This window comes from Myiozetetes cayanensis, unplaced genomic scaffold (genome assembly GCF_022539395.1).
Source record: "Myiozetetes cayanensis isolate MyiCay16 unplaced genomic scaffold, myiCay2020 scf2-11, whole genome shotgun sequence".
In the NCBI taxonomy this organism is placed as follows: domain Eukaryota; kingdom Metazoa; phylum Chordata; class Aves; order Passeriformes; family Tyrannidae; genus Myiozetetes; species Myiozetetes cayanensis.
This window is the reverse complement of record NW_026087411.1, coordinates 78,434,872-78,462,793: the sequence shown is the minus strand read 5'-3', so window position 1 is coordinate 78,462,793 and position 27,922 is coordinate 78,434,872. Positions and strand designations below refer to the sequence as shown.

General features: G+C 39.5%; 1 protein-coding gene across 1 annotated transcript; it reads right to left on the bottom strand.

Annotated features, from left to right (window-relative positions):
- Positions 1-662: 662 nt before the first annotated feature.
- Positions 663-26,954, bottom strand: UBE2J1 (ubiquitin conjugating enzyme E2 J1). The gene is made up of 8 exons (XM_050315442.1): positions 26,794-26,954; positions 17,455-17,528; positions 15,691-15,822; positions 15,027-15,111; positions 14,065-14,170; positions 11,550-11,679; positions 7,571-7,702; positions 663-1,698 (listed from the first exon to the last, which is right to left on the bottom strand). Exons 1-8 carry the CDS (start codon positions 26,822-26,824, stop codon positions 1,429-1,431), a joined length of 960 nt encoding a protein of 319 aa, XP_050171399.1. The 5' UTR covers positions 26,825-26,954; the 3' UTR covers positions 663-1,428.
- Between the last annotated feature and the right edge of the window lie 968 nt (positions 26,955-27,922).

Below are 27,922 nucleotides of genomic sequence, written 5' to 3'. Positions count from 1 at the left end.
CTTAAGTCAGTGCTATCGTCTTTGGCAGCAACAAAATGAGAGCTAGCTAAATTTCCTTGTCTTTGAAACAAACACGTTAAACAATACTTTGAACAATAATACCAGAGGAAAACTATCCCACCCATCGCTTTCTTCTACTTCAATCCAATATTTAAACAGTCACAGACAAAACCTCTCAAAACCCTTAAAAATTATAGGTCTACTGCTTGTATATCCATTTTCACAGTATTCATGAATATTACCAGTGACTTTTTAAATACACTTAAAATGAGAAAGTCTCTGGGTCCAATGTAGATTTTAGGTTGAAAAAAACCAAAATAAACCAAAACCACTAACCCCCCCAAAATAAGAAAAATAAACCCCAACTAACCAACCAAACAAAAAAACCTAAACAAAAAACAACAACCAACCCCAAAAAACAATCCCCAAAAGAACACCAAAACAAAACAAGAAACAAAACCCCCAAACCAAACAAGCAAAAACAGAATAAAACAGGCAAACAATAAACAAATGCCATGTGATATTTGAAACATATCCAAAGAGTGGCTTGAAACTTTATTATTAGTAGGACTGTAATAAATACTTCTCTTAAGCATATTCAAATATATAAGTGTTTAATAAGGTTTAAATTTTCTTTAGTAAATAAAACCACATACGAAACATTCAGTTCAACACATTACGTATATTTCTGGTATAATGAAAAGACCATAGCTCTGGGTAAATAATTATAATACATATTTATAACTATTGCAAGAATAGACATGTTTTGTAGTATTGTCAAATTTAAAAACAAGATATACAATTGAAAATACTAGAAGAGGACATTCAAATTTCTCAAAAGATTATCCAATCTTTCTTCCAAAAAAACAAAAATCAAAATAATAATGCAAGTAGTTTTCTGGCCCCTTCTTGCCTCCCTTTCTCCTTTCCCCCTTCCACAAACACAAAGCAGCTTCACAACTCATATGTGTTCCCCCTCTAGAAATGTGTCAGGGTAAATAAAAGTGGTTACGGAAGAGTTCACTGGACACAAACACATAGTACTGTTTCATTTTATAATTCCTTCTCCAATTTAAAATCTTATACTAACTTAGATGGGTGATTAATTGCATTTATGTTCCATAAAAAAATTAATCAACCATTTTTTAAAAATTGTCTTTTTTCTAGTTTATAAATTACTCAAATTTAGGCCCATACCACATGCCTTAAACATTACTATTCCACTGCACTGTTTCTCTAGTGGGCATTCAATTGACACATGTCCCACCTTGCTTTTCTTACAAGTAATGTATTTGTAGGTACGTTAACAACATTCGTAAGGACTTAAGCATAAATACAAAAAGTAGCCTTTGTAAACAGTTCTCATGTCATACCCAATACAGAATGTTCAATGAAGCATTCAGGTCCCTGTTGTTAGGACAAACAACCTTATAACTCGAATATATACTCGTTAGCCAAACATATTCTGCGAAATATAAGAGCTGCCAACGCAAAGGTCAGCAGGACGATCAGAACAGTGGATCCAGTGTGGTTGGTGTTGACTCTCGGCTGCTGCGCCCGGTTGAAGTCAGTGGAGGACGGAGCCCGTCTCTGACTCTGCTGCTGGGCACGGCGCTGCCGGGGACTCAAGGATGTGTTAGTGGACACAGCTGAAGTGCGCTCCTGGCCGGCCGCTGCACTGCTGTTCTGAGTTTCAGACTGAAAAAGGAAATATGGAAAGTTCTGAGAGAAGACATTGCATAAGATTAGCAAGAAATAAAATCAAAAGGACTAAAATGTACTCTTCAGATTGCTTTTAATACTTGAAAGCCTGATAATACATGTCACTAATAATTACAAGATTGTTATAGTTGTCCATTTTGTCCATACACTATCTCAGAAGTATATTTCAAGCTGCAAACTGGCAGTTCTATGGACAAGAAAAGGCTGAAGAAAGACTGTTAAACATTATTTGTCTTAAAAGGATTTCAAATATCTTTGTCTAGGATTTGTTTAACTCTTTGTTGTTCAATAATCCTCCTTTAATAATCCTCCAGATAGTTATGTCTCTGAGCGTTTGTAATATCACCTACGCTGAAAGGGAAACAAGCTGGGCAGGCCAAGAAAGGAAGAAGTCCAGAGAACTGTAATTAAGCAGTGCTGCCCTGCTTCCTGTGGACAGCTGGGTCCAGAAGTCTTTTCTCATCACCACCAACACCACTGGAAACACAAAACAAAAATCATCCCAAACACAGACGGCCTACGTGATCCCAGCAGGAGTTCCCAAGCACTGCACATGTGCAGGCACTCACCTATTGCCCTCTACTGGGCAAACGTCGGTCTGACATTACAAGTACTAAAAAAATAAACTTCGGCAACTGATGTTCATTTTTCCAGTTTGTAAGATTGAAACTATGATCTCTGATCTTCCACCGGACTAATCCTGCTTGCAATACTAAAAGGCTCAAATTTCCAACGTTTTAGTATTAAAAATAATGATACAGCACAGTCATTAGAAATAAACATTTTGACAAGGTTCAATTTAAAAACGCTTAAAAAAATAAAAGCTGCTCTGAGAAAAAATTGCAGGGTTTTTTTAAGTCTTATTGTCAGTTCTCAGAACAGTTTGCTAGTGTTCCTAACTTAAAGCAACTTACAGCTATTTTCCAGAGTTAGCTTTCTCCCCTTTTCCTTCTAAAAGATTGATTATCATCACAGCAGGTAAAACTAGAATTCTGGACATTTTATATTTGCTTACAAGCAAAAGCTCTGTAATGGACACAATATCCATAACCTCAAAGCACTGTTTCAGCCAGCCACTATATCCACAAAAGACACCCATTCCACATGGCCAGATAGGGAATGCCCTCAGCTGTGTATCAGGTTTGAGGATCCATAACACAGGAAGCAGCACTTGGTCTCCCGACTCTTTGGCCTTGTATTCTGCAAGTGAGAGAAGAATTCCCCCACATTTACAACCAGTCAGCGATTTGACCAGCCCAGGAAGAGACCTTCCTTTCCTCATCATTACTATTTTCCCAGTTTATCATCAGAAAGGAAATACTGATGCAATAACTCGCCACCTTTGACAACTTGCCTGTGTACACAGGTTTCTTGCCTAAGTAAGCAAGCAGCTGGGGTAGCTTCAATGAGAAGTGTTTTTAAAAGATACATTTTATCAGCAGAGACATCAAGAATACCATGAGCAGCCTGCCATGACTTCCACTACACTGCAGAAGAAAGTAATTCTGCTTCATTTTGAACTCACTTGAAAGCTCCTCGTGCCAAGGAAAATAAAGACTAAGAGAAGTCAAGTCTTTGAAAAACTAAGTTCCTAGATTCATCATCCCATCTTCCAGAAGGGGAGAGAGAGAGAGAGAGAGAGGAGTGAATTCAGGACACAAGAACTGCCAATTTAGCAGGCAAAGTCCTTTCCTCTTCAAATAGTTTTAAAGAAATAAAAAGGAAAAAGAAGTCTAGAAATATTCCTGATCCTTCATATTACTAACAAAAACAACTAGCACTGGCTGCCACACACATCTTTCCAACACTGCAAATTTTAAATTTAAAAATGAAACAGAAAGGTCATCTTCTGAATAAAACAAGGTGTCATACACTGATATGAACAGATCTGTGATTCAAGAGAAACCTCACTGAGAGTTTCAAGGCTTTAAATTATTTTTTTGAGGAAATTATAGATGGATCATGGCAGCAGCAGACCAATTGTTTCACCCAAATCTCAGCTAATGCACTGCCTTGGGATTCCCAACATAATCAATGACATGCAGAACTAAGTTACATAAGAAAGGAGTGATCATTACCTGATATAAATCTGGGACCAGATGCTACAGTATCTTAAATAATACATACATGTATCTCCAGATAAAGATTTGTTTTGTTTGAACACTTAATTGTTAAGAATCCCAAAAGTGGCAGATGGGCTGTATTATAAATTTCTTAAAATATCGCAATCATCTTGTTTTCAACGTAACGGCAAGTCTTTAAATTCTCCTTAAGTAAAAACGTCAAGATTTTTAGAGTAACACAACACCTCACATGACACAACTTCCATTAAATATTAAGTCATTTTCTGCCAAACCACACTGGAAATGTTGTGGATGAGGGCTCAGTAGACTAAAAATAGAAATATTTAGTAAGACCTGCATTGTAGCCATCTTTGTGGTCTGATTTTTACAGCCATTTAATACAGATTCGTGTCATGTTACTTATAATTTGAAGCTTCTGAAACTGTTAGGACTAGTAGAAAACTTTGCTTTAAGGACATTTGAGTTTGATGAATAAGGCTATTTCAGTAAAATATAGTTATATTAGAATTAACAAGAAGTTATATCATCTAACAAAATGCAGCTGAGGAAATTTGGACTATGTTCAGTCTACTGAAGAATGGTAACATTCACTGCACCCTTTACATCTCCAGGCCATTATTTTAAAACTTTTTATCAGAACGGTGTAAGTATTAAATCATCTTAGAGGAGATGTTTTAAAAACATAACAAACTCTAGGAACTCAGAACCGTATAAATCCTCTGGGTTACTGAAGCCTCTTTCAGTTACACTCACGATCTCGAGAGAGACACAGAAATAAAACAAGAGGAGAGATGGAATATTTGTCTGTATATCTTCCAACTGAAGAAAAGATGAAGTGTGACACAGCACAGCTTAATGGCTGATATGAAAAATGTCTTTTTTTTAATGAACCAAAGTTAGGCCAAGTACTTCCGACTGCCAAGACATTTGAAATTGTTGCTGTAGTATTAAGAAACTTAAGACACTATTTGACAGCGATAAAGGGAAACACTTTTTACCAACATATCATTCAGAACACATAATTAAAAATAAGGGCTTCTATAAGTCTCATGCACCAGAACACAGCCTTATTTTCTGACAGAAGCCTCTTTCATCAGTTGAAGATTAGCTGGTTTAAGTTACACCATTTATTTTATCACTCCTCATAATGCTTCATCCAGCCAGCACACTATTGCAGGTCACTACTATATCATACTGTTTAAAAACAGGTGTATTGAGGTTTGATGTATTCCCGGCTTATCAAGAAAACAGTCTAACCACAGCTTTTACCTTATCACTTTGTAAGTCTTGCCAAGTATCAACTTTATTCATTAACTATAAGCACCAACGTGGGCCATCATTCCACATCAATACACCACGTGTGTTTCTGCAGCTTTGGTAGGAGTTCAGACACCCAAAACAGTCCACATGGATTTAGTCAAAGCAATCGTGGGGCAGACAGAGCAATGCAGCCCACCATCTTCTCAGTAAGCTGCAGTGCTCCCCAGCCTCCACTAACAAGTCCCACAGACTTCAAAGAGAGTTTTGCTACCTAAATTTAGGTGACCACTAGCATACCAGATGACTTCATCTGGACCCGAGTCCAACCTCAGTATCTATAATATATTCTTTCAAAAACATTCTTTTGCTCAGATGTGGAAGGATCTCATCTTCTTAATACTAAGGGCAATTACTTTTATCAAGTCAACTCTCAGCAGTACCTTGCTTGCAATTTGAATACTCAAATAAAATGTACCATTACTTTGCCCTGAGTACACATCAACAGCTACTACAAATTTAAAAGAATAAAAAAATATATATATTGTCAGAAGTGTTCTCTGTGCTGGCTTCAGAGTCCTCACAAGTTTTATGCTGCATAATGCTTTAAGTAGCTGTTTGTTATTAATGCCTAAAGACTGTTCTTTGCAGCTCTGTATCCTTTTACACAAGTTGCTGTGGCAGCATTTTCCAGAGCCTTCATGGTAGCATTGTTCCTTTTCTTGTTCTCACTCTGTCGGACTCGATGATCCTTGCAGGTCCCTTCCAACTCAGAATATTCTGCAATTCTGTGATTTGACTTGTACCTGCAAACCTCAATAATATTGTTGTGGCAAGTTTTCCTGGGAAGCAGCTACCATCGGTGTGAGAATCAACCCCTTCCCGCCTTTTTTCTTCATTCAAAGGTAAGCCATTTAAAGACTTGATAAACATTCTCTAATCATATGGGTGCACAAAATCTTAACAGCCAATATGGAATATTTTATCCAGAAAAAAAGGAAAAATTAGTTGTGAAGTTACCTACATCTAACACAACTTAATAAGGTAGAATTAGCTCTACACAAGAACAACTAACCTAATAAACTAATTTTACACATGCAAGAACCCCAGTCAAGTGGAAAGGATCTGATGTTTGCATGGATACTCTTTCACACCTATTAGCAGATCAAGGCCCACAGTTCCCTACTTTGAAAAGATTTCTATTAACTTTTGCATGAATAAGAAAACAAAAATACCAAGATCGAATTCCTTAAGATAGTCTTTCCTGTTACACATTTCTTTTTCCACTGTGTGACTGTTTTCACTCCCAAACAGCTCCAGATAATTCCTAAGACTCAAAATGTGACAGCTCAGAAACATAGCTATTGCTTCAAATTAAAACTAACAATCATTAATGAAACACTCTGATCCCTTAACACGTGAACCTACATATTTATAGCAAACCACATACAGAAATGTTTTTAAGTACATTTATACATTTAAAGATCTCATTTCCCATAGGACTGTTCTGCTGAAAATTAAGGTAATCATTACTTATTCAACCAGCATAATCGATTAAAACAATTTTCTTTAAAATGGGATTAATCATAAAAAGTCTGTTTTTTCTCAAGAAAATGCCAGCAATGCCTTTGTGTGTCAGCTAGTTCTAGTATATTAGCCAGGATTTGTAGTAAGAAGAATAAAATACAATGGTTTTAAATCCTGAACAATCTGGAAAAATCCTTATTTTGGGGGGGAAAAAGTATGCTATTAGCATGTTTATATTTCTACATAGCTTGAAAATATGTTGCAAACACGCAACAGATGGTCTGATGTTATTTGACATGTTTTAGGTTTTTTAACCAATCTGCAGCCCTGTCCTCTCTCTAAAAAAGGCAGCTTAGCTGGGATTTGCCTGCAATTTATCAGTGAATTTAGATTGCATTTGCCACAGTCGTAACAGCAGCTGCCTTGGCCCACCACCAAACCTCGGTCACTTCCGAAACCATTATGTAAGCCCTACACCTAACAGTATTAAAACATAAGCGTCACACTTCAAATGGTAAGAGTATTTTAGACTTACTGAAGAGGTTATAAAAAACAGGAAGACAATCTCAATTAATATTTAAAAGCTACAGGTTATCACTGAAACATTGTTTGCCTCTGGCTAAGAACTCTATCAAGAAAACCTGTGCTACGTTATGCAGATGGTAAATTGCAGTACTTCAGACACCACAGTATTTTAATGAACAGTTAACCCATACATTAAAGGAACTACTGGGAACAAGAATTGTTAAAAGAACATTACTTATTGCTTTTAAGAGAAGGAAGCCAAAGTAGAGATGGTTATTTGTAAAAGTGATTCAGCATACTCTTTGATAAAGTTTACACAAAGATTTCATATAAAAGTATGCAGTAGTTCTATAGAAATGTATGAACTACATACTTTTAATTAAGACTCCAATCAGCTTGATAGGACCAATTTCATGTTCAGGCTATGCCCAGTAAAGCTCAAAGATGGACCATACCATTGCACTTGTTGGATCCTGGGATGCTCTCACTGCACCTTCCTGCTGGGGCTCACGTGAGGCGGCAGAGTGGTTCAGTCCTGACATGTTTGAGGGTCCAGCATCAGACTTCCTGGATGAATTGACTTCTGCCTACAAGAAGTACATATGTACACTTCAGAGACAAGATCAAAATTGCTCCAAAAAGATCTGGCTTATTTTGGAATGTGTATTTCAATGTGAGAGAAAATGAGGCTTACCGAAATGTAATAATCAGGTATGCCAATTGCCTTTCAATCACACACCAACCGGTTCAAGAAATTTTCATTCTTTAGAAATAATTCTAAATGTGCAAATATCAGTAAAAGCAGTTTTAAGGTTTTTTGCACATAACAACAGATCTGACATTCAAAAAAATGCACAGATGTATAGAGGGGGAAAAAAAAAATTCTTTATAAGATCCAGGATATTACGCCAGAAATAACACCCTTTTTTAAAACTTCTGTTTCGCATGTCCTTAAGACAGTGCTGATTGCACTGTTCCTGCAAGTGAACTAACACTGCCTGTTCCTCTGCAGGACTAACGAGCCTTTGGTGAGTGCTAATTTAATGTGGCTATGTTGGTTCTAGTACGAAGTTGCCTCACAGCCAGAGTGGGCATGTATGCATGACACTACACTAGGGTCAGACATGCATATCAGCTTCCAGTATTTAAATTTCAGCATACAACAGAGTAAAAGAAAAATTACAAGTCCTTATAATACTGCTTCCATACACATTTATAAAATGTCTATGAGGCAGTATTTCCCAGAATTTAGGTTTCACGCTTTGGGAAATTTGAGGCAAGACACAAGTAGGGAGGTAGAAGAGGTAGAAGAACGTGAAAACCAATTTATGCCTGCAACAATCTCGTGGGAATGGAAAAGGACACAGCACCATAGTGCTGACTGAAATTCATACATGTCAAAAAAAAAAGTCATGATCGGATTAATTTTTATCAGTAAGCACATCACTTTCCCAAGTCATGTATCTATATCCCAATTTATTATAAAGATGACAATTCCAAATCTAGTAACTGTCTTCAAATGCAGATGTAAGTAGTAGTGGTAGCAGCAGTAAGAAATAAAAACAGTGTATTAGAAACCAACCAGTTATGGCGATAACAAACTGATAAGATCACAATATAATATTCTTTCATGATACTATTTTGTGTGGGGAAATTAAATTCCCTGTTTCTTGACTTGTATTATCTCAGGAGAATCCAAAAAACGTCACTGAAACAACCTGAAGATGAATTTAAGACTTAAAACCAGAATCTGACAACACTTCTCTCCCTTTGCACTTGACTGTTATGAACTGTAATATTAGACAGGATAAGTTGTGACTCAAACATGGATCATCCAAAAAGCAACACATAACTATGAATAATTTAGACTGGAATGGACCCAACTCTCACTAGAGTCATGTCCAGTCAAGTTTTGAGCATCTCCAAAGCTGGAGATTCCACAGCCTCTCTGGGCAGCTTGCTCCAGCATTTGACAACCCTCAGGGTGAATTTTTCTTTCCTATATCCAATTCTAAGTTCCTTCCCTCAAAGGGACCCTGTGACCACTGCTTTTCATAATTCTCGTTTTTCCAAGATGAGTTTATTTCATCTTTACTGTTAATCTCTACAAAGCACATACACTACAAAATGTGCATTTGATTTACTTTAGTTTATGAAAATATTAAGTCTACTATCTAGGCTGAAGTCAGACTAACATTCAAAAAAATGACACTTGAAAGTTCCAAAACTTGAAATATTTCTTGTCACCCTGACTCTCTTTACTCCAGCCCTTACCTCTACTTCCAGAAAAGCTCAAAGGAACACAGACATCAAGGAATGATGACAAACATATTTATAATCAGGCTGAGTGGAGAATTAATTTTACTGTGATGGCAACGTGTAGGTAAAACATTTGTTTTACAATGATACGTATGCTATTAGTGCTACTAATCATCTCTCTTTCCTGTTGGTTTTTTTTAATGCAAAATGGAATTTATGGTATATAGCACCTAAAATGTACAAAACTGTTTGCAAGTCAATACAAAGCTGATAAAAAATGTAATTTTCTATTAAAGCAGACGGGAACAAAGGTGGAGGCTCACAGAAGAAGAAAAGTGTAATGACAAATGTGTTGGTTTTTTTTTTCCCTCCTGAATTTCATATTCCTATCTCAATATCACACTGGAGCTTTTAAGAAAAGTTACCATTTTGCTTAAAGCTGGTATGAAACAACTTCTCATAACACCAGAATCCTCTAGAAAAAGTTAGGAAATCTCTTCTTTAAGGACAAAGCTAATGCAGATGTTGCTAGTATGTTTGCCAGTAGAGAGACTCTCTCAAGTTATACACTCAATCAGCAATCTGATATTAAATCTTATCCCATAAATTGACATGGAATGTATCCAAATTATTTAAATCCTCTGTATTCCCTGCTAGTGATTCATACCATTAATTTACTACAAACACATCAAGTGAATACCTCAACCTAACATCAAACAAACAAAAGTCAAGAGAAGCAGAGAAGTAGGAAGTTTAAAAAAACACCAGTCTCTAAAATTTGATTGGAGAAGGGAAGAAACATGCAGGACACAGAACTGATTTATCTTGTAAGAAAAGTTGAAATGGATTGTAAAAGGCTTGAGGTTTTTTGTTCATTTTTCCCTTGATAACTGCTTGTTCTTATGGATACATGGAAAGCACCAATATTCTTTAAAGACTGATGTCCCTAGGTCTTTAATTTTAAAACTGAAGATATGAAATGTAAGTAAAGAGTTCTTTCTTAAAAACAAACAAACAAACAAACAAACAAAAACAAACGAAAAAGAAAAGGATTTGATATTTCTAGAATTTCTTTGATGAAGATTAGGAGTTCTTAACTGAAAATCAATCCTACGTTTGTAACCCTTATATATTGTAGAAAAGCCAGGAACAGGTAGTCCACTGCTTCTCCAAGTGGCTCATCTTAAAACTCTGTCCCTAAACTTAAACTATCTCCTCATCTTTGTAAAATATTTGTAGATGTTTTAATCACAAGTGTTATTACACACAGATCTAACCATGCCAACAAGATGGCACAGGAATACCCAAGTCCTGCAAAATTGGCAGTAATGCTCAGTAGAAGGCAATCTTTAATTTCATAGCACACAAAAAAAGTAAAAGTAGTTCTAAGGAGAGTGTTAGGAGAACATTGGTGATAAAAGGGGACATATGAGCATCCCTAACCTTAGTGAGGACGTGTGCTGTACCAATGCCACACTGTCATTATATATTTCACTGCATTTCCCTGCCATCATGCACAGAAGTCTTCCTTAGTGGTTGATTTAAGAGTTTAGTGGAAAACCCAGTGAGAAACAACACTGTGCATGCAAGACATGCAATTCTCTAAGGAATGTATTTGTCTAAACAAACCTTGCTTTCACTGAAACACAAGCTAGAGAACACATTTTTCGGTCACAGCAACTTCCATACCAGAGTTCAACTTTCAGTATCTTCAGATAGTAGCAGGGTAGTTCAAAAGAATTTGCAATCATTTTTCAGTAGTAATATGTTTTATTCCTTCCATAAGCCAAAAGGAGGGAAAAAAAAATCACAAAGGAAAAAAATTTAGGTTAGCTTTGCCCAAATTTTCCTAACACTTTTCTGATAAGACTAATTCTGGAGAATTTAATAAAGTTATTAGTGTCTGAAAATGTGGAATTAAAAGCAACATAATCAAGAAGTTTTTACCACAGTGCTTACTACTAAAATTAAAACTGATCAATCAGTGCTTGAGATGTGCAGTTTATTAACTGGCAAATTGCAAGAGATCCACTTTTATTTTTCTCTTTCAGACTGTACTAAAAAAAGAAGCTTCTACATAGCAACTGATGAAGGTTTCTGTGGTTTACATGTTCTTCCTCAGTATTTTTTCTAAATTCTATACAAGAGAGATAAAAGTTTAAACAGTGACTTCACCTTGAAGCTAATTTGTCTGGCAAGTTCTTTAGCCTCCTTGTCCGCCTGGCTTGACACGCTTCTGGATGTTAGTGGTAAGAGGGCTGTCTTCATAGATGTGCCACACATTTCACAACAGAAGTCTTGTGACCTGGCCACAAATGACACAGCTCAGAATAGCATGTTCTCATAATGTTCTTGTGTGCTTGTTTAAACAAACTACTTGCAAAACAATCCACAGAAAGACAAGTGGTGGCAAGACCAGTGGCTTAGAAGTACTTCCCCCCCCGCCTGCTAAAAACACTGTCTTGAAAAAATATTTTGGGAATTACCTACACTACATACACATATTCTCTCATGTAATTTAGGAAAGTATTAACAACTGACTTACCTACTACTATTATTTATACTTTACCAGTAATTTCTTACAATTTAAAAACTTATTTATACCTATAGCAAATTAAAATTATAAAGATCTAACTATTATTACAAATACTATGTCGGACCCAGGAACTTGCACTTCAAATCCAAGAATTTCAGCTTCTGTGACAGCATTTCCTTCCCTCTCTCACACACGTGATTTGTCTATAGGGCACACTGCAGGCTGCTCTCCAAACCAGTGAGAAACCACACAACCTTGATAGCACAGTATCAAGGCCAACCCACTAACCCTACCTCTGAGCAGAGTTTATTAGCTTTGACTCAGTGCCATGCTAACAGGAGAACTGCAGCTTCCAATAGCTCAGAGTACAAGTGCAATAAAGTCACATCTGCCCGCAAAATAACGTATTAATTACCATTTGGAATTCAGTAACTTTGCCCACCGGGAAGGGATATGGCCTTCCAGGTACCTTCTCCTTCCCAGATGGGAAAAAGAGAAAGAACAAAAAAACCCCCATAGGTATAAGATCATGTAAGGATAATCCTGCGTAGCTGAGGTTGGGATGGTCCTCTGGAGATAACACTGAGTTATGTGAGCAAGCCTCCTTGCTCAGAGCAAGGTCAAGTAGAGCATGTTGCTTATATCTTTCCAGTCACACTTTTAACACTCCCAGTGAGAGAAGACTCCACCTCTACAGGCAACCCGTGCTAGTGCTTTGGTCACCTTCACAATAAAGATTGTGAAGATGGCATTCAGACGGATTTTTGTGGGTTTAGTTTGTGCCTATTGCCTCTTGCATCTTGTTACTGGATGTCACTGAGGAGACCCCGGCTCTTCTTTACACCTTCCTTTCAAATATTAGGACACATGGACATGATCCCCTGAACCTTCTCTTCTCCAGTCTGAACACACCCAGCTCTTCTAGTCTCTCCTTGTATGAAATATTCCCAGGCCCTCAATCACCTTTGTGTCCCTGTACTGGATTTGCTCCAGGAAGTCCTTCCTTCTTGTACCCTGACCTGGACCCAGGACTCTCAGTGTCTCATCAGTGCTGAGTACAGAGGAAGGATCACTTCCCTCAACCTGCTGGCAATGTTCTTCCTCATACAACCCAAGATACCATTAGCCAGGATACCACTGTGCCCTTTGCTGCAAGGGCACACTGCTGCCTCATGATCAGTCAGCTGTCCACCAGGACCTCCAGGTCCTCCCCCTTCCAACCTCTTCTCCAGCTAGTCAGCTGGTGTTATTCCTCCCCAGAGGCAGGACTCTGCTCTTCTTTGTTGAACTTGATGACATTCCTCCAGCCACAGTGTCCTCCAGTGGCAGCACAAACTTCTGGTGTATCAGCTACTCCTCCCAGTTTTTTATCACCTGTCAACTTGCTGAGGGTGCACTTTGTCCCAGCATCCAGGTCATTAATGACACTGAATAGCACTGGGCCCAGTACTGACCCCTGGAGTGCACCAGCCTGCAGCTGGATTTCATGTTGCTTATCACAATCCTTTGAGCCAGGCAGCTCAGCCAGTTCTTAATCCACCTTACTGTCCTCACTTACTTAGGCTATACCTTAGGAGTGAGGACGGTAAGGGAGAGAATGCCAAAAGCCATGCTGAAGTCCCTATAAACAATATCCACTGCTTTCCCTTTCTCCACTAAGATAATCATTTCATCATAGTCACAAATCTAATCCTAAATTAATTTCCCGAAGATCATTCAGAAGCAGCTGCTTCAGAATTTTGGAATAATTTCATTATTATAATTTACTAAATTTAACACAATGATACACCATTATTTTGGTTTTCTCCCCCATTTACTCTCAATTCCATCATACTCCTTTTCCCTCCATGCTGCAATTATTGCTGTATCACAGTGTTAATTACAGATCCGAGCCTGCATTTTAGTCAAACCTCTAATATGACTACTACACAATGCTGGAAGGAACACAGCCCTCTCACTGTATTTTGTTTGACTAAGTTCCAAGTTCGCACAATATTCAGAGAAAAAAAAACCACTACATATACAAGGCATTGAACTTGGTTTATATTTGGAATAAATGTAAAAGAACAGACTGAAGTGGCTTACTCTACTCAATGCATTACCCTAAAAGTGAGTGCATATATAGGTACCTATAGCAACAAACTTAGTACTTACTTCTTTGCAAGAGCTTTTCTTTCTTCTGGTGTGTAATCTAGAGATCCTATTGCTCCTTCACCTTTGGTTGGCATAAATCCAATAATGGCCAGTAAAGCTGTTCTTACTAAAATGGGAAAACAGAGTTAAAAACAAGGTGGCAGAAACAACTGTTATGTCATCTCATTCTAAACTCAGAAAAGTTGCAGTTCCTACTGCAAAACTTCATTTTGTCCAAAGGAGCAGTTTGAATTTCATACAATCAGCGCTGGGGTTTTTTTGTTACACTGCTAGTTTTTCTTAATTTTTTGTAATGTCATATTGTACACAAAGGTAAGGCCATCAGCCAACACAGAGAAGAAAAGACAAGTTGCCACAAAAATGTTGCATCACTCTAAAGACTAGAGTTACAGACTTTAAAAATAGGTTCTGAAGATAAAATGGTAAGGCAGAACTAACATATAAATAAGATGTAATTGTGCCAACTCCTAATTTCTGTGATAATACTTTAAAAAAATAAAGGTAGAAAAGTCAGTTATTCTGAACTCAGACCACAATGTCTTTCCTCATGAGTGTTCAGAACTACAGCATTAAAATTTAAAACCCCCTCAATTAATATTCAAGCGGTTTTAGTGATTATACAAAAACAGGGTAAAGTAATAGGATTTATTTTCATAAGAACAACTATAAAAAAACCCACAAAGAATATTCTAATTAGTCTGAAAATTCTTAATGCTTATGCATCCAAATAAAGAAGAGCTCACCACAGCCCCTCAGTTTATCAACCTTTTCACCCTTTATTTATTTAATACCATGCCCAAATCCTCCTATGTTACTCTTTCAAGACGTTACATTTCTCAAATTCTCCCATACTTTTATGCCTTAAAATGTCTCCTTTCCCACATTCTTTGAGATTTTTTTTTTCAGTTTAAAGACCAAGTTGTTTGACAGGGGGTAACATTTTCCAAATAATTGTTACTTACTACTCCATGAAGGCTGCCATGTTTCAGGATGATGCCCTGAGATGCTTAAACAAATTTTCTTTCCCACTTCAAACCTGCCATTGGCCTGCAAAGGAAGAGGAAGGATACAATAAAATATGCTGGAAGTTAAATATTGAGTTTTGGCACAAGTTGTAAAAATTGTAATAAAAAAAATTCTATATGCTAACAATAAATGATAATTATATTACTACCAACCTCACAAAATTGGCATTCACCTTTCTGAACAAAGAATTCTGTCATCTGACTCCATTAATGCACGAAGAAAACCACCTACAAAACTATGCACAAAGGAGAGCCTTTGCCTCAAACTACAGGTCTGCCTTCCTACCTTTGAGTAATGTTTCCAATAGAAAGCAAGAGGGCTCATGGAGAGCACAGAAGGTTAGACAATCACATCAGCAATTGATGTGATTTCTCCTGGAGAAAAAGTTTCCATTTATTAGGTGCAAAGCTTCAAGCAATTACAGATTATCAAAGCCACTTTGGAAGACTTCTGGACTTCAACTGATAACATGAAGTGTACTATGTCACCTTTCCTACAAAAATAACATTACGTTAAATGCCAAGAATCTCTCTCTCTCTCTGACACCTATGGTTAAATTGATGACATAAAAAAGAAAAACTAGTAAGCTTGCTTACTTACCGTCAGCAAAATAATGCTGGGTGGTTTCATGGGATATTCAGGTGGTAGCACTATTCGCCCATGATAAATCCCTCCATCAAAATCTGAATCTGGAGGGCCTCTAACAGTGAAGTGCCATTCAAAAAGATTATCCTAAAATGCCCCCATCAATGGAAGAAGAAGAAAAAAGAAGAGTTTGTCACAGAAATAGTCAACTAAATGCCATTTTCTTGAACAAGGATAGGCTGAAGAAATGGTGCACAACAGAAGTTTTACGAAGCCAAAATCAAATGGAAGGTTAAGAGAAGCAACACAGCACTGAGAATAAAATATTGTAACTTTCTGGCAATTTGCTTACACAATGACTTCACTGAAACCCTCAAAATGATTATCCAAACTCCTCACTCTAGTCATATCAATTATGACAACAGTCTTATTACCCGAGAGATGGAAAACTGAGTCAGTTAAGAGAAAACTGGATCTTTGCCTCAGTAAACAATAATTTCTAGAGAACAAAGGGGATTCCTACCCCAAGAAAGTACATCAATGACAGTCTCCCCAAATTCCCTTCCATGCACAGGGACTTGACTCACATCGCAGAGAATTCCACACCCTCTTTTGCTTCTCCACTAACAATCCTGAAACAGCTACCGTGCCTTACTGCAAGAGGAACACTTTGAAATTTAGATTATTTTCACCGGACATATAAATAATTTCTCATTATTTCTCTGGGGTTCTGAGTTTGGCTTTGTGTATCAGAACCCATGCTGCCCACAACTTCCCAAACATTTACAAGCAGAACAACTCCTCCTGTTAGGACAGGAGTCCAAATGAGGCTTGCTGTCAGTGAATGACATCTCTCAACTAAAGCTGAACCCTGGTATGACAGGGTTGGGACTGCCCACCCAGTTACAACGTTTTCAAGTACCCAAGGTGACTGTCAACATTTCCAGCATTTCCTCTTATCTGCTGCTGTTCTCTTCCCAGCAAGTCACTGTTCTAATACAGAAATAAGACCTTCACGTAAGTTACAAATAGTAAGGGTACAGATAAAAACTAGTTGATAGTATGGTACATTTTACAGCACCTTGGAACACACATTATTATGCAAGCAAATTAAGCGTGTTCTGCATTTCTGTGAACAGTTAAATCAAACCTCCCAACTGAATACCCCAGAACACTGCCCTTTTAATTAATCCTGTGAAGTCAGAAGGGGTTTCTGTTTAAGCTTCTATCCACCAGAACATCATTGTCCTCTCAGCCCAAAAACTTCTGTGGGTGTTAGGAGGACTTCCAGAAGCTTCTGCTTAAGTGAAATTGATGTCTCTTACAACGCATCCAGAATCATACTCATTTACATTTTTCACAGGGTTTTTTTAATGTAAAAGAGCAAACCCTCAGGGATCACCGCGGGTTAGGTGTTTCAGTGAGCAACTCAGCAACTGAGCCAGATGTCAGGTTTGGGTGTAAAAAGCTTAATTTAAATATTATGCATTTAACTAGTCTCAGGAAAGAGATGGGAGAATAAAACATACTCATGCCATAAAGCCACTCAGGTGTGAACCTGGTTTTGTGCACTTTCACTAAAAACTTGGAACTATAATATCACTAAAGTGGAATTCTCCTGCTGATTTCCCACACAGGAAAAAAAAAAGGAAGGTCTGCTAGCATTTAAATATGTACATTTTAAATACCTATGCAGTACAGAGAGGTATATATTAATTAGAGTATATATGAGTAACACTGCCTAACTAAAAGTTCTTGCAAACATATAGAGAAACAAACCTCCAAAGGCTGTGCATGATAATGATCTGTAGGATCCTTCAGTTCTGCAGCCTCTTTCATCAAACGTTTAACAGCTGAAAAAAAAGAAAGTGTAAGACATGGAAATTAACAAAGTAAATTAATATGCATTGCATACAAAAATACATAAACATGTCACTCTTTTCCACTAACTAATCTTTTCCAGCATATACCGGCTTCTTCACTAGAGTTCATAGTTCAAGACACAATATAAAGTATTCACAATTAAAAAACCTTAAATTAGTTATACAAGCATAAAGTTATGAAAAATATGTTGCATGATCACAGAGTTTCTCAACAAGGAACTAAACACTGGGACTAAAGTAGTTTTATATTAATAATTGCATCAAAGACTTCAGGAGAAACATAGGTGTTGCTAATGGAGTTTCAGACTACAAGATGTACAAGGTTAACAACCTCAATATTTTATTATAAAGGACATCACGTGAATCTTTAAACAACTGCTGAAAAGCTTTATGCTGACACCTCCCATAATAATCACACGACCACACCCTCACAGTTGTTCAAAAGGAGGTCACAGCAAGATTTGAGAGAAACCGACACACCAACAGAAGAAGGAGATGAAGTTTTATAATAGATTTGAAAACGCATATGCCTTGCCAGAAAAATTTACCCAGGGCCTTTTCAGTTTGAAACTGCTACTGGGTGTGGACAGACAGGTGTCCTTCTATTCAGGATAGTGATCAGTAATCCTCTCTAGTCTTCCACTTCAGAGATATCAGCATCATCTGTATCTTCTGCATCTCCTTTTTCTGGAACTTTAGTAAGTTCCATTACATCACCTGTCCTGCCAGGTGCCCTAATGTGCATCATATGTTAAGAAAAAACTCAGCCAAAGTGAAGAGCAGACTGAACGTAAGAACTGCAGACAAGAAATTCAAGGATGCCACCTCGTGAATAAAGTTAGGTAGAAAGTTCTTCCTCCCTCCTACATACAGGAAAAAGTGCAAACACCAGTTACCTCTTTAATCAATGACATAGGAAGAGGATACCTTAATCCATCCTCCACATTCAATTCAAACACTGGATGTCGCTGCCACTTATGTAATTATTTAACTACAAAGAACGAGAAATACTGCTTAAATTTCCTTAAAGTGTAAGCATTAAGATATATAGTGAAAGTGAACTGCAGTTCCTTGATTTACAAAGCCTCATATCACCAGATGACTGTAGGCTTTGTAGCATGCTCAGACTCCAGGGCTTTACTCACTTTCATGATGCTGTGAGAAAAGCTGCTCTAACCTAGCCACTGAGGAATTTAATTCCAATCTACTGTGAAAAGTTCTTTTCCTCCTTCACACTTCTCGACAGCTATAAACAACAGTTCAAAGTTTAATAATTTCCATTATTACAACCCAAAAAGAAAACAGATTATGTGGAAATTTGCTGCTTCAAGTTGTCCCAATTATGCTGCTGCCAGGGGGAGGTGTAAATCAAACACCCTGCAGAGCCCACCCTGTCCTGTGGATCCTCTGAATAACAGTTTGTCTCCTTCATCTTCATGAAGGTTTATCGGTTCATTAGCAGGGAATAAGAAAACCAGACTGGACCAGAAAAAGCTTCAGACCCAGCACGCTTCATAGCCAACAAGCCTAGGCGTTTGCCTTCAGAAGAAGAGTAGCATGCACCAGGATGAGCTAATTCAGGAATGAACACTCAGTGAAGCAAAAGGGTAACCATGAGAAAACTGAGAACACACGTAACAGAGCCTAATGAAGATAGAATAGTCATGGACAAGGCAGACAACTGTTACTGAGATTTCCCAGATCAAGAGGGACCAAGACAGAAATACAGTCCCCCATATCAGCATCATGTGCAATCACCCATGGTAACTGAGGGACAACTATCACAGCAAAGTATTATTCCACTCCTGGGGCGTACGATACAACAAAATCTAACTTAGGTTTTGTATATCATAGAGACAATTTGCTTATAAAAAGTTTTCAGTATTAACCAACCTAGGGTATCTTAAGAATGTATCAGGTGACCCAATTGCAGCCTTCCAGTATCTGAACGGAGCCTAAAAGAAAGACGGAGAGCGACTTTTTGTAAGAGCATGTAGTGACAGGACAAGGGGAAATGGCTTCAAACTGAGAGTAGGTTTAGATTAGATATTATGAGGAAGTTCTTTGCTGTGAGGGTCGTGAGACACCGGAACAGGTTGCCCACAGAAGCTGAGGGTGCCCCATCCCTAGAAGTGTTCAAGGGCAGGCTGGATGGAACTCTAAGCAAGCTGGTCTAGTGAAAGGTGTCCCTGCCCCTGGCAGGGGGGTTGGAACTAGCTGATTTTAAGGTCCCTTCAACCCAAGCTTTTCTACGATTCTAAGAAGCATATGTATATGAAAAAAGGCTGAGAGGTGGGGTTGTTGAGCCTGGAGAAGAGAAGGCTCTGGGGAGACCTTACTGTGGCACTTCAATACTAGAAGGTGCTTACAAGAAAGACACTTTCTACCACAGCCTGTTGGGACAGGACACGGAGCAATGCTTTTAACCTCAAACAGAGTAGCTTTAGATTGGACATATGGAAGGAACTCTCTGTGGTGAGTGAGGTGAGGCACTGGAACAGGTTGCCCAGAGAAGCTATGGATGCTTCATCCCTGGAAAGCTGAAGGTCAAATTGGATGGAGCTTTGAGCTGTGATCTAGTTGAAGGCATCCCTGCCTGTAGCAGGAAGGCTAGACTAGACCTTTAAAGATCCCTCTAAACAAAAAACATTCTGTGGTTCTCTCTCGATATTGCTGAAAAATGTCAACTGACAGGATGCAGGAAAAGCCTGGAGCGATAAAGGTGCGTTATGAGAATGTGTGATCCAGTGAAGAAAGCATTAAATTGTTTCTTCTTTAAGCACTGCTGCAATATTCATGAACACAGTCCCTCCTTTGGCTACTGAAAACCTCGTTGGAAGAAACAAACAAAATTCACAGTCTGCCTGCAACAAGTACATGACATACTTATCCAAACATCATTAAAAAGAGTTCTGATGCAAAATGTGGTATTTCAACCCACCTAAAGTCACACTGAATCATCTGAGTAAATGTTTGGCAATGGCAATTCTGAAAAATGAGAATGGTTTGGGCCCATTCAAAATAAAAAACTGCAAACTGTCAATAAGTCAAAGCAAAATGCAGCCCCCCAAAAAATTTAAACCAAGATATTCAGTTTATAAAAGACAGGTTTTAGAGACATTACAATCATGTTATTTTTTAATGTGGCATGATCATCAGCATGAAAAATAGCCATGCTTTCTCAGGTACACTCAGCAACACTTTATCATAGTGTTCATCAAAATTAAGTCTTCAGGAAACTTAGTGCCTGGACTAACACTAGGGACAAATTAGAGTTCTCACTCTGCAGGAAGTGTGGGAGTCCTCCACTGCTCTGGAAGGGAAAGGAAAGAAAGAGTGGGTGCTATGGGTCAGAGGCTCTGCCTGACAATCTGCCTGTTCCATTACACTGAACTTACCAAATTTTTCCAAAAAAGCAAAACATGGATATTAAAATCTGAGAACCAAATTTAAAGCCTCCAGCTTGCTTTAGGATTGAGCGGTGGTGGAATAATTAATGAGCAAAAATTGCACAATGTATGCATGTCTGATTTGTAGACTTATTTCTAACAAAAACTGTGTCTTGTCAAATCTCACTTTTATTATTGTTTACTTTAAGCTATCCTGAAACTTCTGTTCCCACAACTGTTTCCCTTGGCTATCTCTTGAGGTCACGTTCAGGTACTTCTGCTATTGTGCACAAGTCTGCACCACGTGGCTGGGAAACTTCTGTATACAGAAAATTCAAGTGATCAGTCTTCAAAAATGCCAGTGTCACTGCTTAAAGTAATTTGAATGTGGGACATGGGTGGTGCTCTCTTAGTAAAATATTATGTCTTTAAAAAAACCACAAAGGTTGTGAATGACAGGATCTTCCTCATATGGACAGCAACCAATTCATTCTACCAGTTTTCACTTTTACTGTTTGAAAAATACATAATGAACAAATAAATACAGGAACCCAAAACAGCTGGCATACAGCTAGAGATCTCTTAATCTTTCAAGCTGACTTATCTGATCTAGGAAAAAAGGAATAAAACAACCTGACAGCTTTTACTGCTTCAGCAAATGCTTTCTACCTTTTTTTTAATGTCTGCTATCATATTTTTTTCTTCATTTTAAGCAAGATTTAGAGGTCTACTCAGGAGAAAAACAGAAAAAGTAGAAATTTTTTCCCATGGCTCTGCTGACCAGCATTAGTAAGGATGCAGTTTACTTGCTGAACACAGGTTTTCCAAAAGTAAAATTCTTATAAAACCCTTCATCCCAGAGAAATTTTTATAACTTCTCAGTCCACTTAAGTTATTACTAAAATACAAGCCATCTTTATTACGTGTTTGGGTATTAATGATCTTACTATCTACAACTAGGAAAAATATCAGGCAGTAATTTTAGAAAAATTAAAATTGAAACATCACAAAACAGTGTTTCCCCCTCCATTCTATATCTGACCACCGAGCCAAGAGTGCCTGACCCATGGCTGGTGTAACCAGCATATGACTTCAGAGCTCACAGTGCAGAGTCACCTGCTGAATCACCACCACCAGTCCTCCCAGCAGACCAAAGCACCCGGAAAACAGTTTCAACATTATTCTAAACGTCATAAAGTATGGAACACAATTCCACACACTAAAGAAATCACACTCCTCTGTATAAATGAAAGCACATTAAGACAATTAAGTGGTTCATCACTGAACATCACTGCTTCTGTGATGTTCTCTCTTAGTCAGGCTCCCATTTTATGCCGATCTCATGTAACACAACAAAACAATTGTCCTTACAAACTGAAAACGTGTAACTGCAGAACTATAACAACTGTCTGGGGTAGCCACAGGTTCCAAAATTGCTTTTATTTTCAAATTTGGTGTCTTGGTTTAACCCCAGTTGGCAACTAAAGACCATTTCCTTCCTGTGCTCTACCCTGGTGGGGAGGAGTATGGGGGAAAAACAGTGAAACTTCTGGGTTGATAATTAATTATAATTATGGTAAGGAAAAAGAGAGAGAGAGAGAAATAAAATCCCAGAAATAAAAAACAAGGGATGCTCACTACCCACTAACCAATGCCCAGCATATCCCCAGCAACAATTGGCCTCTCCTAGGTTTCATACTGGGCATGACATTCTGTGGTATGGATAGTTTGGGTCAGCTGTTCTGCCCTTGCTCCCTGACTTCTTGTGCCCCTCCTCACTGGCAGAGCACAAGACACAGAAAAGCCTTTGACTTTGGGTAAGCACCACTTGGCCACAACCAAAACACCAGTGTGTTATCAACATTATTCTCATACTAAATCCAAACCACAGCACTGAACCAGCTACTAGGAAAAAAAAAATGAAATCTATCCCAGCCAAAAATGGGACATTTGGTTTGGCAGTTCCTTTGACTTCTGCTACAAAACAAATGGAAATGCCATTTGCCAAGAAACAGGCCAGCTGCTTTCCACCCTCAGGGTCTCAGATAGACCCATTCTCAAGACCCTAAATAGCTGCTTTACATCTTCACAGTTTCACATCCACTCTTTCACAAGACCCACAAACCTCCTGTACTCACATAAAGTTTAACAACTACAAAAAAAAGAATGCTTTTAATTAGTCTCATCCTGCTTTCTTCTCACCCTCAGAAACAATCGACCTTTAGTCCTCATTTCCCTCAGGGCAGCAGGAAGTACAGCACTCTTCTTGTATTTACAATTCAAAGTAACTGTTCAGTCAACACAGAAGGAGATAAAACTTACCAAATGTAAGGTGCTTACTGAACATGCTGAGATCAAACAATGTCTTCAGTCTTAATAAATTTTTAACACCTGTTCAACTTCTTATTTTTAAACAATCTATCCTTATTTCATACACGGAAGGTACTAAGCAGCTCAGTAGCTACTGGCTATTTGCTATCAACTGTCTTATTAACAAAGAATAGATGCACGCTTGTTGTCAAGGAACACTTGTACAAAGTACGGAGTGGAGAAAGAAGTATAGTTTGTAGGAAAAGCAGCAAATGTATTGAAGATGACAGCTAAGTGGATCACAATCTCGGCATCGTTATGTTCCCTGTATATCCAAGATCCCAAAGCACTGCAAAACAAATGCAGGATGCATGTGCCACGCCTCCCTCCATGTGCTCCCCCCAGGCCTCCAATGCTCTCCCTAATCAAATTCTCGATGAGGTGGTCTGCTGAAAACAAAACCAACCCTGCCCACAACAAAATAAAAAGCACTGTTGTTTGTGGGCTCTGTGTGAGGCACTGTAAGGAGCTGGTCATATTTCTTCAAGTGTCTGTGCTAATACCTGCACAGATGCCTGGTAACAGCCTACGTGAAAGAGAGAGACTGTCACTACAGAAACAGTGACTACAAGATTTGGTGTCTGATCTTGCAGCAGGCTAAGGGTCACAGCTCTCAGGGGAAAAAAAAAAGTAAAGAGATTATTCCAAGTAGCTGTCTTATAAATTTCAGAAAATAGGGATGTTCCTGAAGCATGAAGAGGATGAAGTCTGTGCTTTAGTCAGCTGAGCTCTAATATTGATGAGAGGTTTATCAACCATATGGCAGCAGGCTGATATACATTGACTAATCCATTTTGAAATCCTAAGACAGAAAATAGCTTGCCCTTTTACAAGTGCCAAAAATACACACAAAAATATGAAGCAACAGCTTACAAGGCTTTGCCTCATTGTAGCAATACAAAGAAGCCTGAAGTGCGGAGTGTGAAATTTCTTCCCTTCCAAAATTAATGGCCTTTTGGGGAAGAAATAAAACAGGAAATCCAAGTTCATAGGCAGTGTTAGAAAACAGGGTCAGGTGAACGTCCCCATAGCTTCTTGCCCTTATAAAGGGTAACTGAGAGGAGCCAGCAGCAGCTTGGCTGTGCCCAGACCTGCAGAGGCCATGGGCTATACCTATGGCAAACCCAGACCTGCCAGAGCACCAGCCGTGCTGCCTCTCATCGACAGAGACACAGTGCGCAGGGGAACAACTTGCTTTGTGTTGTGGAGAGTTACCATCTTTTAGATATGTTGGGATGAACTCATACAGCCATAGAAACCAGGATAAGGAAGGAGATGAACACACTGCCTAGGAGCAATCAGCAGCAGGACAAAGCTGTGCAGCACTATTGCACTTTACGTGGTCTGCTTGAGAGAACACAAAAAGCACAGCACCAGAGAGCCAAACTGATCCCCATTCATCAATGTGGTCTAGCACACCCACCTACAGAAGAGGGATCCATATATAACCACAGATGAACTTCAATTCCTGACATAGCTCTGCAGCAGATTTTGGCTTAAAAATGAAGATCAGTAAAAGCACAAGTTGATTTTAACAAAATTTTCCTATACAAAATTTGTTTTCCTCTATGATATTTCAGCTAAAGCCTACTATAATCATTAAAACAACTTATACTGAAATGAAAAGTAGCATTTACCCTCTTTAAAACCGCTGAGCAAACAGGAGTCACCATTTGGAAACAGTTTGCTCAAGTTCAAAAGCAGATTTCAACAGGAAAAGCCTCTTGTACAGGTACAAAATAATCACTTTTTCCACTCTGTCTCAAGATAGCACATTCCAAATCCCTAAAGCTGACCTAAAGGTTAGCAGCTTGGGTCTTCCTCTATTCAAGTCAAGGCAACAACAACAGGCACAAGGACGGCTACCCGTTCCAAAGCTGTAGAGGGCTCGAGGTATCAAAATAATCCCTTTAGTCCACAGATGACACAACTACTTTAAATAGGAAATATGGTGGATTTTTTTCATGTATTTTCAGTGCATTTACATTAATTGAAACCATCTTAATGTTAGAATACTCTACATTCATTTTCCTATGGAACAGCACGGGTGCTGAAAATCAATTCCAGTAAAGGCAGTTTTCTCTTGAAACTAAGGGAAACTAGTAACAACAGAGAAAAAGAACATTTCTAAATTAAACCACAAATATTCATCCCCTCCACCCAGATCTCAGGTGCTTGTCACACAGCACACCAGCACTGTTTCCAATGACGTGGCAAACCACAATTAGTGAGCATGTTTGTGTGGCCTTGTAAATTCACATATGCCACATATCCAGCCCTAAAAAAAAAAAAAAAAAAAAAAAAATCCTTCCTGGTATTTTAAACTCATAGAAGTTCATTATTTGCTTAGTGATCCTTCTTATCTCTCAGTTATGCAACTTGGGTGTGAGGGTAAGGGACATAATTTAGCAACAGACGCATCATCCACGTGAGGCACGTTTGTAAACAAGCCTGTCATTGGCATATGTATGGTACAAGTCACCACAGCATTCAGCTTCTCCCCACCTTCCATGCTCCCATACAGGACAGTATGATTAAGGAATAAAGCCACTATTCCAAGCTGATAACGCCTATTTTTTAAAACCAGATATGGGGTGAGCAAGGGCAAGACAGTGAGTGACACACAAACCCAAATGGACTTTACAAGCTGCGGAAGAGGTTTTGCTCCAGCAGTGTCAGCCCTTCAGCTGCGCCAGCAGCTCCCAGGGGGGGAAGCCCTAACACAGCTGGTCAGGGGCCACTGATCCAACACAGCCATACAGGAGGGACACGACCTGCCCTCCACTCCCTTTCCTGGGAAGCAAAACCTTCCCCTCCAGCACTATTTCTCCTGGCATCGCCCCCATCTCTTGAGGCATCCCTCTCACTTCAAGGATTCAAAGGAAAGCCTAGGAATTGTAGGCATGAATTCTAAAATGGATACTTGTCAAGTCAAACGTGTGAACACACACACACACACACACGTAAATACAGCCTGTACAGCAACCCTTCAACAAAACACACTGACGCCACACAGTCTAAGTGACCCTTGGCGATCCGTCCCCTCAGAGGCACCTGCTCGGACAGGAGGTGATGCCAGGAGAGCAGGGCACACACAGCCATTTACCTCTGACTGAGGGTTCAAAGGTACGTTTCCAGGAACCAGCAAAAAAAAGCGTGGGCACACACACGCACACAGAGACCTGGCAGCTGGGGTATTTCGAACCGAATTAAGCTCGGGAGGGCGGTTCCAGCGCCATCGCACTGCGAAGGAGAGGAGATCGGGCCATCCTCAGCCTGAACGCCGCCGCCTCCCTGGCCCAGCGGACCCACCACCGCGGCACCGCCGCGGCCCCCTCCCTTCCCTCCGCCGTGACCCCCGTCCTTCCTCCCCGCCACGGCCTCGGCCCCGGCTGCGGCCCCCGAGCCCGGCCGCATCGGCCCGGGCAGCCCGTCAGGCACAGCCGCCGCCGCCCCCGCCCGGCCCCGCCGCCTACCCGGGCTCTTGAGGTTGTACCGGGCCTCCATGGCAGCGGGCACCGCTCGCTGCCTCTGCGGCGGCGGCTCCGGCGGCCGGGGAGGAGGAGGAGGAGGAAGCCGGGCCCGGCCCAGCCCGCCTCGCCTCGGGAAACTCCCCTGACGTGGCAGCGGCGGCGACAGCCCCGCCGGGCCCGCGGGGGAGGCACCTGCCGGCCGGCACCGCCCCGGGCCCGGCCCCGGAACTGCGGCCGGCAGGGCACGGCTGCTGCGGTACCCGGGCCGCGGTTCGGCCCTGGAGGCTGCGGGAGTGAAAACGCCCCCTCTGCGTGCCCGGCTCGTCTCAGCCCCCACCCACAGCGGTGATGGGGTGAGGTGCTCAGGACTTCATGGTTTGAAAACCGTGGGTTTGAAAACCGGGAATTTAGAAAAGGGGCTTCCAAGACCCCACAGACCCAACGCACACCTCCGCCCGAAAGACTTAACCGTACTGTAAGACTTAGTAGCATCTTGTTTGTTGGTTTTCAGGATCGTGAAAGACTGAAATGGTGTCATACGCCAATGATTGTTAGTTTAGGCAAGAATTATCAGCAAGAGCTTAACTTGATTGCCCCTTTGCTATGCCACAGTGCCAGAGGGATATTTGTTTGCATCTACAACTTGATTGCTCTGTCACCTGGTTACAGGCACCTCAACTTGGATAGCACTTTTAAGAATTTATAGCTAAGGAAATATCTAAAGTGGTCAGAATATCAGCAGTCTCAGTTTCCCTTTGATTCAGTACAAGCTGTAAATAAGAAACCTGTCTGAGCTCTTATGTTTGTTTTCAATAGCATAAACTTGAAATTCACATCTAGCTCGTATTGTCCTTAATTTCATTAATGAAATGAATTGTCCTTAATTTCATCTATGTTACTTTTATATTCTTCATAATAATTTTAAATATTTTTTTTCATGTTTTGATATCTTAGTTTTATTTTCCTCTTTCCCTCTATGATTGAACAGAATGGAAAAGAGTTGTAAACAGAAACCTTTGAGCAGGCATATTTTTTCACCTCCTTATGTTCTCAGAATTTCAAAACAAGGCGTTACTCTTCCCTTTCCTGTTCTGTCACAGAGTGATTTAAGTAAAGAAAGCAACTTTATTCC